The sequence below is a fragment of the Scyliorhinus canicula genome, chromosome 14 (genome assembly GCF_902713615.1).
Source record: "Scyliorhinus canicula chromosome 14, sScyCan1.1, whole genome shotgun sequence".
In the NCBI taxonomy this organism is placed as follows: domain Eukaryota; kingdom Metazoa; phylum Chordata; class Chondrichthyes; order Carcharhiniformes; family Scyliorhinidae; genus Scyliorhinus; species Scyliorhinus canicula.
Genome location: NC_052159.1, coordinates 51,851,622 through 51,864,462, shown reverse-complemented (window position 1 = coordinate 51,864,462; position 12,841 = coordinate 51,851,622). Strand labels below are relative to the sequence as shown.

Genomic DNA, 12,841 nt, shown 5'->3' with positions numbered 1-12,841 from the left:
TGTATTGAGCTCTGCGTCCGTGAAGCATGGTGCTGGACTTTACTGGGCCATCTTCTTGGCTGGAATGAGAGTGTGTGCTGAGTGGAGTGCTTATAAGCAGCTCCAGCTTGTCAAGCTCTCCAGTGTCAATTCCGGCCCCAGTGAATCCGACACTGGCAGATATGATAATTACTCTCGATTCATGTGGACAGAGTGCTGGCCCATTAGCATGGCCTGAAGCGCTCCACAAATAGCACCTCAAGGGAAACACGAACCGCATACAATTCAGTCCAGGCGTTAACACTTTGGGCGGGATTTACTGACCAACCCGTCGAGTGTTTTAAGCGTGGAGGCAGCCTTCCATTGGGATTTTATCGTCCCGCCATTGTCAACTGAATTGCACCCCTCGTTGGAAAACCGCGCGCCATTGATGGGACCGGAATATCCCGCTGGCATGAACAGCAGGTAGATTCTGCCCGTAGTCTTCCAAACGGAGAAATTCGGCACAGGTCTAGTTGCTCGGAATGTCTGCAAGCCACTCATATTGTGTGTTAGTTAATTCATATCTTTAAAAGAGAGCAGAACAAATGCATGGTCAGAAATCAGAGAAAGTGCAGGGAAGCTAAAAAGTAGAAAATATGATGGTTCCAAACTACAAAGTTCCATGACATACCTAGTGAATAGTTCAATTACACAGCTATATAAAAGCAAATTACTGTGGAATCTGAAACAAAAGAGAAAATACTGGAAAATCTCAGCAGGTCTGACAGCATCCGCAGGGAAGCTTTGACAAAGAGTCATCGGACTCGAAACGTTAGCTCTTTTCTCTCCCTACAGATGCCGTCAGATCTGCTGAGATTTTCCAGCATTTTCTCTTTCGTTTCAACTACCCAGCTCCCAGGTTCTTTAGCAGTCGGTTCGGACCCAAGCCAGTGTGTCAGTATCCCTGCGTTCAAGAGATGAATACGGCCACAATTCCCACTGTGAATCACCATCGAACGATTCCCTTCTGGAAATCTGCATGTTTGAACACTGGATCAGCCAAAATTCAGCTTTGAAACTCCTTGTGGTCAAATAGGCTGCCCCGTATTCACTGTCACGTTTAAACATGAACAATGGACAGGAGTGCGATTGGACCAACACTTCAGCTGGGAAGGAGTCAGCACTTACCGAACAGAGTGGAAAGGGTGGGGGGGGGGGGGGGGGGGGGGAGAAGGTGGCAGAGAGAAAAATACAACAAAAACGTAGCGAAGTCAAATTTCCTGAAATTCCTGCCAACGCCACGATGCCTGAAAATAGTACCATATATTATGTAGAGGAGCATATGTTATTTATCCTCAGTTGTGTGAGGTTGTACATTACAGAGGGTAATATTTCATGCAATCCACTTTCGACAATAAGAATCCAGCAGTCGTTTATTGCTACAAATAAGTGAGTTCACGCACTCATATAAATGTGTGTCTTTGTCCCGTGCTGGTCAGGATTACCTTCTCAATTTGAGCAGGCATGTGTGCAAACCCAGTCTGAAGGAGGATTAAAGTTTTGTTCTCCACTATTACCAACTTTCCCCAGGATGCCTCATTCCTAACCAATCCCCTCTGCAGTCTGGAGTTTAGATGATGTCATGGGATCTGAAGATCGAGATGAAAGGGATAGACTGTAACCCCTGGCGCTGAGAAGTACTTCACAGAGAGAGAGAGAGTCTTCAAACTCCCCAAACACCGCAGAGCCGCTGCGATTACACAGATCAAACATCGCAGGAAGGCTGCCGCCGTTCGCTTAGTTTTTTCTTTAAATTTCTCGGGACAAGAAAGGGGATCTGCATCCGAAGAGAAAGAAAGTGGAGTCGACTTTCGAGGTACGACATGAAGTGTGTGTGTGTGTGTGGTTGGGGGGGGGGGGGGGGGGGGTGCTCGGTGCTGTACCTGGTGATTGAAGGCTGCTTGGTCCGCAGCAGCCTTTGATCGCTCAGTGATCTCTGATCGGATTACCAGAGGCTGCTTGGCCCCGACGGCTGCAACCTTTGATGTGGCTGCACCAGCCTTGAAAATGTTGCTGGGGCGATCAGAGGAGAGTTGTGCGGCGTGCTGGGCGGGGGGGAGCAGTGTGTGGGCAGGATCCGATCAGGAGTAAGTCAAGACCGCGAGTTGGGGGCAGGTAAAAAAAAAAGGTGATTGCGGGCTTGGAGGGAATGGGCGGCAGATTGACTTGCAGCCCCGCTTTCCAAACTTTCCATCGAACTGGTTGGTGGCCCGGGAACCGATCAGCAGGCTGGCACCGGGTGGATTTTAACATTTCGCCTCTTCCCACGCGCGGGGAGAACGTGTTTTGGGGACTTATTTGTTTTGAGGAGTGAATGAACAGGGCGAGTTTGAACCCATGCTGAAGGGGAGGGGAGGGGGGGGGGGGTTGATGATAATGTTCAGCCGCTAGAATCGGCGCCTAATGTTAAACATTTACCTCAAATTAGGGGCTAGAATTGGAGACTGTGCGCGGATTGAATGTCGTGGGCGGGGGGTAAACAATTGGTGGAGATCTTAAAAACCTCCATGTAGCTCAGGCTGAGGGGATTTTCACTGAAAGTAAACAAGGGCTAAAATAACCATGAACGCCCTGGGCGCATCGAGGGATTATTATCTAAAATGGGAGAGAACTCCTTCCCTCGGAACGAGTCGCGCCGTCACTCGATGTTTTTGTTTTTCAAACGCACTCACCCTGTCGCCACAGAAAACATTCTCGGGCCTGAAGGTGTGACTGAGACAAACTGGAGTCACTGGAGCGACTGACCCCCCTGACCTCCTGCCAATCCAACCGCAATTCGGGCGGAGTTGCAAAGGGAGTTGTGCCAATTCTGGCCACGTTTTTTTTTCTTTCAAAAAAATTGTCTTTTTGGGGGGCATCTCTCAAACACGACCTCTTGTTTCTATAAACAACAGATAAATCCAGCAGGCTCATTTGTCTGTGCTGAGATATTCCCCCCCCCCCCCCCCACACACACACAGACACAGCTCCCTGCCTCCGTCCATGGAGTGGGAAATGTGGCCTTTGAATTTGATAATCCTGCACTTGAGAATTCTTAAAATAATTTAGTGATCGACCGTGCGAACTGGTGGTTTTCTTTTTTTTTAACCGGGCACTCACCGAATACACAGCATCTGCTGAGAAAAGGCACGTTAATGTTTGGATGGAGCATTGGGAAATATTTACAATTTTTTAAAAAACAGAACAAGTTTTGTTGCAGTTTAACTTTAGAAAGAGGGGGGTCACGGTTCCATACACTTATGACCAATGCGGCTATTCTATTTATTTAAAGTGAACAGCATTCTGCTGGCATTGCACATCCATGTGTTATGGAACAGTGTCACACATGACCAGGAGTTCTTTTAAGCACTCCACTGGGGCATCTTACGTTACCGGTGGAAGGGCCGACTGTTGTGTGATGCAGTTTTGACTTGAAGAGAATTACAGTGATTCGAGAATTACTAGAAAGCATTCTACTTTCCAGCCTTGTTTATTCATGAGAAAGCCGAGGTAGATCTGCGCGGAGACACTTTGCACCGCAGGAATGAGAGTCGGGATGTCCCACAAACAAAGAGACATATTGCAACACCTGCTGATCGCTCTGATGTGCCTGGTAAGGAGTTTGTATTTGATGTCTTTGTACCAGTCCTTGAAATAGTTTTTACTTTCCAGCAAATTGCAATGCACCATGGCAGGAACTAATGCAAATATTAGAAGACTCCAAAATGGTGTTTTGTGTTGAAATGTATTTTGCCCCCAAATACAGAATGCTTTCACAAAAAGGGAGGGGGTGGGGAACAAGGTGGAATTAAGTTCTCTTCTGCAGCTTGTGGTGCCCACTGAGAGGCCCTTCCGAGGAGGGGCAGTCACCAGCCGGTTGCAACTCCGCTCATGATTTTTTACACTGCGCCAGACTTCCGAACCGGACACCTTCTGCAGGACGTAGCTGTTCTCGGAGTCCTTAGTGCAGGATAGTAGGGCGACAGCCAAGCCATGCCCCATCCCCTTTTGGGCACTAGCTACCATACTTTAGTAAGTTCTCGTTTACTAACAGTGAGAAGCTTAGGTACATTTCAATAGCTTTTCAGCGTGTTAGAAAATGAGTGTGAGGTAAGTGGAAAGGCTGGTGGGAGGTAGGGTGCAAACTGGGTGATAGGTGGCAGGGTGAGTAGGATAGTAAATGGTAAAGTGAGTAGGGTAGCAGGCTGGGTTAGGGTGCCAGCTGGGTGGGGTGGAGTCCAGGAAGTGTTGGAGGGTTGTCGCACAGCAAATGGTTTAGGGACTCCCAAGGGAAGTTGAAGGGCCTGGGTGGAGTTAGTGTTGGGGGAGAGACAGTTGGGGAGTATTATTACTCAGGGGTTTGATATGGGTTTTGTCACATCTGATATTTCCTCAGTAACTATTCTGGTCAAGTGAGTCTCACAGAAACTTTTCTGGAGGGTTCCAAATGCTAGGGAATTGTCCATTGGAAGTTGAAATCCCCTGGGAAATTTCCAGGGTAATTTCCACAGAGTCCTTGCATTGGGACGTCTGAGGTGTCCTGAGCACATCTCCCGGGGTACCTCCACGGTACTTCTATTTGGAGACTGGAAGATCTGGACCAATGTTGGCTGAATATAGATTGTCTGTGATGTTGACACAACTAAAGTAGAAGCGGAATATGAGAAGTATAGGATATTACTATCAGCTCTCTAATTCTCCAAAAGCATGTTACACAAAGGATTCTTGTTATATTTTTACACAGGATTGGCATTATAGCCATTCCAAATATAATTCTGCACTCCTTTTGCCAAATACCATTATGGCAGATAATCTAATAAAATATTCTTTCCAAATTAATGTGTTACTGTTAACGCTTTAATGTGCTTCATAGTTGTGCACATTTTTTTTAGACTTTTTGTTTATTCAGAAGGGGCAGCAAAAAGGCTAGTTTCTGTGTATATATTTCAGAAACAACTGAATGCAGTGAATCTTTGTTATAACCAACTTATGGGGACTAACAAAGCAGTTCTTTTAATCAGGAATTTTGCCTTTGAGGTTTGAACCGTTATACTCAACATTATAGCCTTTGCCTGACCTGAGAGCAAATATTTTCTCAAAAACTGTTTGTAATTCTGCTTTTAATGAATCGGAATAATTTTTGCCTTTGCTTTAAATCACCAGCCAAATGCATCCTTTCAGTGAAACATTTTAGGTTCCGTTTTACCCTTTGTTCATGAAAAGAGATCAAACCAAATATGCAAATCTTTGTAAAACTGCTACTCTCTAGAAAATAGATTTTCTTTTTACTTTCTAAAATTATCAGAAGAATTATGGCGTCCCACCAAATATTTCACATCTGTGCTGCATTGACTTGCATTGGCTCACTTTTGAGCAATGCCTCAATTTTAATATTGTTATCTTTGTTTTCAAGTCTCTCCATGAACTTGCCTCTTTGTATCTGTGTAACCTCCTCCAGCACTACAATCCTTTGAGATATTGCCAGTCCTCGAATTTTGATCCCTTGGCATCCCCAATTTTAATTGCTCCACTATTAGCAGCCATGCTTTTAGTGTCCAACTCTCTGTTTCTTTTCCCCCTTCAAGATTCTTAATAAAACTTGGGGCGAGGTGGTGGCACAGTGGTTAGCACTGTGACCCGGGTTCGATCCCGGCCCTGGGTCATTGTCTGTGGTGTTTGCACATTCTCCCCATGTCTGCATGGGTTCCCCCCCCACAACCCAAATATCTGCAGGTTAGGCGGATTGGCCACACTAAATTTTAAAATAATTGGGTACTCAAAATGTATTTTAAAAAAGAAACAAAACTTATCTCTTTGAGCTTTCAGTTTTATTTGTTTGGCTCTTTTCTGCACCTAGTTGTGCTGAGGCAGATTTTTAGCTGTTTTTGTGGCAATTTTTTTCCTGGAACAGATCACTAGCCTGTCACCAGAGGCTTAACTGCATCAAGCCCGGCTGACCAGGGATTTCTCTCTTTTGCCGCCTGCCATTGGTATGTGTTGGAAAGGTTTTGCAGGTTGACACTCAACCTGTTTGGCGGCATTATGAATGGACAGTTCTTGGCCATCAGTCAAGCTCAAATCAGGAGCTTAGGGCCACTACCCACTGCACCACAAGGCCACTTGAGCTTTCAGTCACCGACACTAATATCTCCTTATGTGGCTCTGTGTCAGATTTTGTTTGATATGCTCCCTTTGAAGCACCTTAGGGTGTTTTACTATGTTTTGTTTTTAATTTAGAGTGCCCAATTGTTTTTTCCAATGAAGGGGCAATTTAGTGTGGTCAATCCACCTAGCCTGCACATCTTTTTGGGTTGTGGGGGTGAAACCCACGCAGACACGGGGACATTGTGCAAACTCCACACAGACAGTGACCCGGGGCCGGGATCGAACCCGGGTCCTCAGCGCCATAGGCAGCCGTGCTAACCATTGTGCCACCATGCCTCCCTCGGGTGTTTTGCTATGTTAAAGATGCTATATAAATGCAAGTTGTTATTGTCTTGTTCTGTCATTACACCAGGTTCTGCTCGCCCGTCCTTCCTGAGCTTGGTGATCTACGCTAGCTCCTAATCCCACAATATCTCCAGTTTAAATTATCGTCCTCATCTTCAAATCCTTTTCCTATCTCTGAAACCTCCTTCAGCCCCACAACTGTTTGAAAACTTGCATCCTATGAACTCTTTCCCACTTGTACAAAGCTCCATCCCCTTCAATCCACCATTGGCAGCTTTGCCATCAGCCATTTAGGCCCTAAAATCTGGAATTCTCTTCTTTAAACCTCTGCCTTTCCACCTCCCTAATCTCCTTTAAGACCCTCCTTAAATGTACTTCTTTCAGTCACCATTTTTAAAGCCTTTCTTTGGCTTGATGTTTGTTTTTGTTTGATAGCAGTTCTGTGAGGCACATTGGGACATGTTTATATTTTAGAGCTGCAGGTATCAATGCAGGTATGACATTGTTATCCCAGTAAAGGATCTCTCAAATATGTAAATCAAGCAATTGCTCGACTTTTCCACAAGGTGACTTGGATGTAATGCTCCATCAGTAAATCAGCTATTCTAATAAAATATAAGAACCCTTCAAAACTATAATTTGAGCAAAGATAATTCAACTGCGTAACGAACCGGGCCAAGTGTTAGATTTGTTTGTGGGAGAGCACTTTGGAGATAGTGACCACAATTCGGTGTCTTTCACTATTGCAATGGAGAGGGCTAGGGCCATATGGCAGGGCAAGGTTTATAATTGGAGAGGGGTAATTATGATGCGATTAGGCAAGAATTAGGGAGCATAAGATGGGAACAGAAACTGTCTGGGAAAGGCACAAATGAAAAGTGGGGCTTGTTCAAGGAACAAATACTGCATGTCCTTGATAGGTATGTCCCTGTCAGGCAGGGAGGAAATGGCCGTGTGAGGGAACCATGGTTCACAAAAGAGGTTGAATGTCTTGTCAAGAGGAAAAAGGAAGAGTATGTAAGGATGAGAAAACAAGGTTCAGTTAGGTCACTTGAGGGTTACAAGGTAGCAAGGAATGAGCTAAAAAAAAAGAGCTTAGGAGAGCTAGGAGAGCGGGCATGAAATGAAAAAAAAAATGAAAATCGCTTATTGTCACGAGTAGGCTTCAATGAAGTTACTGTGAAAAGCCCCTAGTCGCCACATTCCGGCGCCTGTCCGGGGAGGCTGGTACGGCAATCGAACTGTGCTGCTGGCCTGCTTGGTCTGCTTTAAAAGCCAGCGATTTAGCTTAGTGAGCTAAACCAGCCCCTTGGCGGTTTGAGAAGTCCTTGGCGGGTCGGATCAAGGAAAACCACAAGGCTTTTTACTCTTATGTGAGAAAAAGAATGACCAGGGTGAGGGTAGGGCCGTTCAAGGACAGTAGTGGGAACTTGTGCATGGTGTCAGAAAAAATAGGAGAGGTGTTGAATGAATACTTTTCTTCAGTGTTCACCAAGGAGAGGGGCCATGTTTTTGAGGATGAGAGTGTGATACATGCGGGTAGGCTGGAGGAGGTAGATGTTCTGAGGAAGGATGTATTAGCAATTTTGAAAAACCTGAGGCAAGTCCCCTGGGCCAGATGGGAGATATCCAAGGATTCTTTGGGAGGCAAGGGATGAGATTGCTGATGACACCAAGAATTGGTGGAGTAGTGGATGAGGTGGAGGGCTTTTGTAGGCTGCAAAGAGACAGTGATAGGATGCAGAGCTGGGCTGAAAAATGGCAGATGGAGTTTAACCCTGATAAGTGGGAGGTGATTCATTTTGGTAGAAAACATTTGAATGCGGATTACAGGGTCAACGGCAGGATTCTGAGGAATGTGGAGGAACAGAGAGACCTTGGGGTTCATGTTCACAGATCTCTGAAGGTTGCCACTCAAGTGGATAGAGCCGTGAAGAAGGCTTATAGTGTGTTAGCGTTTATTAACAGGGGGCTTGAGTTTAAGAGCCGCGGGGTTATGTTGCAACTATACATGACCCTGGTGAGACCACTTTTGGAGTATTATGTGCAGTTCTGGTCACCTCACTATAGGAAGGATGTGGAAGCATTGGAAAGGGTGCAAAGGAGATTTACCAGGATGCTGCCTGGTTTGCAGGATAGGTCTTATGAGGAAAGGTTGAGGGAGCTAGGGCTTTTCTCTTTGGAGGATGAGAGGCGACTTAATAGAGGTTTATAAGATGATGAGGGGGATAGATAGAGTGGACGTTCAGAGACTATTTCCTCGGGTGGATGTAACTGTTGCAAGGGGGCATAACCATAAGATTCAGGGTGGGAGATATAGGAGGGATATCCGAGGTAGGTTCTTTACTCAGAGAGTGGTTAGGGTGTGGAATGGACTGCCTGCTGTGATAGTGGAGTCGGACACTTTAGGAACTTTCAAGCAGTTATTGGATAGGCACATGGAGCACACCAGAATGACAGGGAGTGGGATAGGTTGATCTTGGTTTCGGACAATGCTCGGCACAACATCGAGGGCCGAAGGGCCTCTTCTGTGCTGTACTGTTCTATGTTATATGTAACCACCACATTTGGTTCTATTTATGTTTCAATATTAAGGTGAAAAGAGCGAAGCAAAGTAAAAATATGCTTGTTCATTTAAGTTATCTTATCGTACTCATGCTGGGGTACTTTCATTTGTCTTAATGTCAAACATTTTACCCTACTCCTTGCTGAATTCTCTCCAATTCTTTTTGGATATTATTTGTTGACTTGTAGTTAACTGCACTGGGTGACAGGCTAGCTCAGAAGTGAATAAAACCTTTTGGGGCTGCAAGTTACTTCTCAAATTACACTCAACTCATAGTTCACCAAGCTGATTACATATAATTTACAAAATTTACAGTGCAGAAACCGGCTGTTCGGTCCAACATGCGGTTTATGCTTCACACAAACCTTCTCCCACCTTCAACTCATAAGTAATTAACTTATCTTTCTAGTGCCTTTTCCTCGTATATTTATTTAGCTTCCTCTTAAATGCATCTAAAAATGACCTACCAGTCTGAAGATATGCCTGCATTGTCATTTTTAACGAGTTATATTTCGTACTGTTATCTCCTTGCAAGTCCAGTTGGGGTCATGGAAAATTAGCAGCCTTTAGTTATGCAAAATGAAGAGTTACTTAGAGTAGTGATTGCAAAAATATAAATCGGAGTGAATGCCTATGCAGTGGAAGGAGCATCTCAGAAAACTGCTGTAATGGACTCCCAAGTAGATTCTTTATAATCCTTGCAGTGTTGGTGCAGCTAATCTCTCTTTATATATCACAATGCAGCAACTGCACTAAAATTACATTGCACTTCACAGACGTTTGTTTCTGTGAAGCCCACTTAATGAGGCCTTGTTTATCCTTTATTTTTAAATGAACGTCAAGGACTTTTCAAGCTTGCTGTTCCTTAACCCCTTATATCTTTATTCAGATTTCAGCAGTTATGCTTTAACCACATATTCTTATACCTGTTTTAACATTTCTGAATTAAACAAAACCAGAGGCAACCGGTTGAGGAATTACCAGAATAATATTCAAGAGAAAAATTATGCAGTGAATAATAATAAATTTGGAACTTAAGTTGGTATCATGCTGAGGCCATTGCATGACCCAAATGCTGGGAGTTCCAGAAATAAATGTGCCCTTTGTCAGAGAAGGTTTTGATGTTGGAGACCACACTGTCTATGTGGTGTTACCTCCCAGAGCAAAGTTATGCAGGTATGGTTCATTCAGGAACCTGCTGAGATGTTCGATACCCCCAACATTTATACCACTACAGGCGTCAGACCATGGATTTAAGCCCTGCATGCAGATAGAGTAGATTGTAAAACAGCAAAATCACACTGCCAGCCACCTATTGTCCTGAAGACAAATGACACAGATCAAACATTCTTGCTAGAGGCTTTGTTTGCAGTGGCAGTGCCACTCTTGAGCTTGCAGTAGCAACTGATGTAAAATCCACTCAGGCATGTAATGCCACATCAGACTTCTTCCAGCAACAAAAATCAGAACACTGCGGGTGCTGGAAACCTGAAAACCCAAAGTAGGAATACTCAACAGCATCTGTGAAAGAATAAAAGTCAGTGAACTGACGTTTTGAGATTTAAAGACCTTTCCTCAGGCTTTATCTGGTCTGATTCCTCCTTGATTTAGGGAAGCCAGAAACGTATACATTTGCTATATATGTTTCATTTGTCAATACTAGCTTTTTAAATATTACCCTGTATACAAACAGAGAGGGATATTCTTTTTGAATTACCCGGTTACTACTTACAAACGTTTTTATCCTCTTCCAACTTCAATGAAAAACAAAAGACTTTTATGGAACTGAGTTCGTTCAGTAAATCTGCCTGTTTTCATTAGGTTCGCGGAGCTGTGGGAGAGACAGGAGACTGCCGGGAGCAGGAGTACAGAGACCAAGCTGGAAACTGTGTGGCCTGCAAACAGTGTGGTCCAGGGCAGGAACTCTCAAAGGTACGAAGAGCTGAATAATTTATTTCTCCAGTTTCATCCTTTGCTTCCTATAGTCATAGAATGCATCAATGAATCGGATTCAATATATTCTGAGCAAGTTCATTCTGAAATTTGAATCTCCATTGCATACACTTGCCAGCACAAGTTCTCAGTGAATGAAACTACAGACTAGTACTGGCAAAGTACAAAACACATGCCGAGAGTCATCGCTAAAAGCTGTGAGTTAATGCTGCTTCCCCTGGGTACATTTGAAACAATTAATTTGAATCAGTTGCTGTCTCAGACTTGAAAATTGAGTGAGTTCATGTCATTTGGATTTGTTTATGGGTCCTGGCACACAAAGGGGCACTGGTTCAGAGATCACAAGGAAATACAAAAAGGTCAGGCCCGGAGCCCTGCTGTGCTCTGCATTGTCTTTTTGTGCATACGTAGTAAAATCAACTCTCTACACACTGAGGCTTAGACTCATTCACAATAAACGCTGGAAAAGTCCATTTACATAGGGGAGGGGGCACACACTCAATAAAGAACAAAGTAACATTTGCACTGACATGAGATGTGTTTTAAATGTATTTTGGAACATTTTAGAATACATTTAGAATTGTTGCCAAAAAATAAATACATTTTGCTGTTCTGAACTAAAACCCAGATTGCTTTTACTCTGATGTGCTGCTTTGTGTTGCTAGGCAATCTGATAAAATGGTGGTAGGTGGTGTTTTCAAAACGTGTGCACCAGAAGTTTTGCCGATGATGTGAATGCATAACCCACGATATGGGTCTGGCATCCCAATGCTGGAATTTGAGGGTTAGCCTGATTTAGATCTTCTGGGGGCTCTGCCAATTCTCTGCTGCAAATTCAGACTATAAGTTAACAGAATTAACTCCAGATTCACTGTGAAAATGAAGCTTAAGGCCAGAACTGATTAAGAGGCTCCTTTTTTAAAACAAAGAATATTAGAAACATACACTGTTCTTTTAAAAAAAAATGTAGTTTGTTAACTCATTATGTTCAGAATGGACAACCCTTTGCTATTACCGTCAAAAAAATGTTATCCTAAAGGCTGCATGTTTGAGATGAAAATGAAGATAATATAGGAGTAACATTTTGCTATCAGTTAATTGAATCTCTGCAGAAATCAAAAATCTAATGTTGAAATATAAGTCTAAAATGCTCTCATAATTCTCGAGTGGTTAATAAACTTGCTATCAAAAGATCAAAAGTAACTTGCAGCAGTTACAGTCCTAATTTAAAATGCAACTTGATTAAAATTGATTAATGATTAGCATGAAAATGGGAGGGGAAGAGAGAGAAAAGTGATTTAGAAGTCCTATTGTTGGGAAAACTAGATTAAGTTGTTGTTTACTTTGTCAGACATTGATGACTGTTTTGGCTTCAAGTTATCTTTAGTTCTATCATCTTGTTCCTATCCACATTAGAACTGCTTTACATGGTCATGCTAAGAAGTCAGGGACAATGGTGACTTTTTGTTTGTGAGAATGCCATGTCATCCATTGAAATTCAAGTGTTTGTTCTTGAGCACATTGTGCCTTTGTGTTCAACTAACCCTTTGTTGTTCATGGACCATTACGAATTTTGATCGTTGGCCCGAGAACTAAGGAACAAAATTACACACAAGTTTGAACGAGTAGTCGAATTAATGATTCCTATTTACAGTCTCGTGGTCTTCCTCTGATATTCCTGCACCCGCAGCACAAATCCTGCTTTCCTTTTACACCCTTTAGTTTTGGAAAGAATATTTCTGTTACAATTATTGCATTGTGTGCCGAGTTAGCTAATCTCAGCTGGGGAGCAGCAGGAGCACTGCAATTGGACTGAGTGCCCCTGGGCTAGGGAGTGGAAATATCAGCCACATTTTCAACTCTGGATCAGTA

General features: G+C 43.5%; 1 protein-coding gene across 2 annotated transcripts in view; it reads left to right on the top strand.

The window, feature by feature from the left end:
• Positions 1–1,577: 1,577 nt before the first annotated feature.
• Positions 1,578–12,841, top strand: part of tnfrsf19 (tumor necrosis factor receptor superfamily, member 19) — a 107,335-nt gene continuing 96,071 nt past the window's right edge. Inside the window, exons 1-3 of one of the 2 annotated variants that reach the window (XM_038818150.1) lie at positions 1,578–1,837; positions 3,485–3,613; positions 10,838–10,948. In XM_038818150.1, coding sequence (XP_038674078.1) covers positions 3,545–3,613; positions 10,838–10,948 — 180 coding nt within the window. In that variant the 5' untranslated portion in view covers positions 1,578–1,837; positions 3,485–3,544. Of the gene's footprint in view, positions 1,838–2,009; positions 2,109–3,484; positions 3,614–10,837; positions 10,949–12,841 lie in introns of those variants that run through there. The other variant, XM_038818151.1, reaches the window with a different exon arrangement.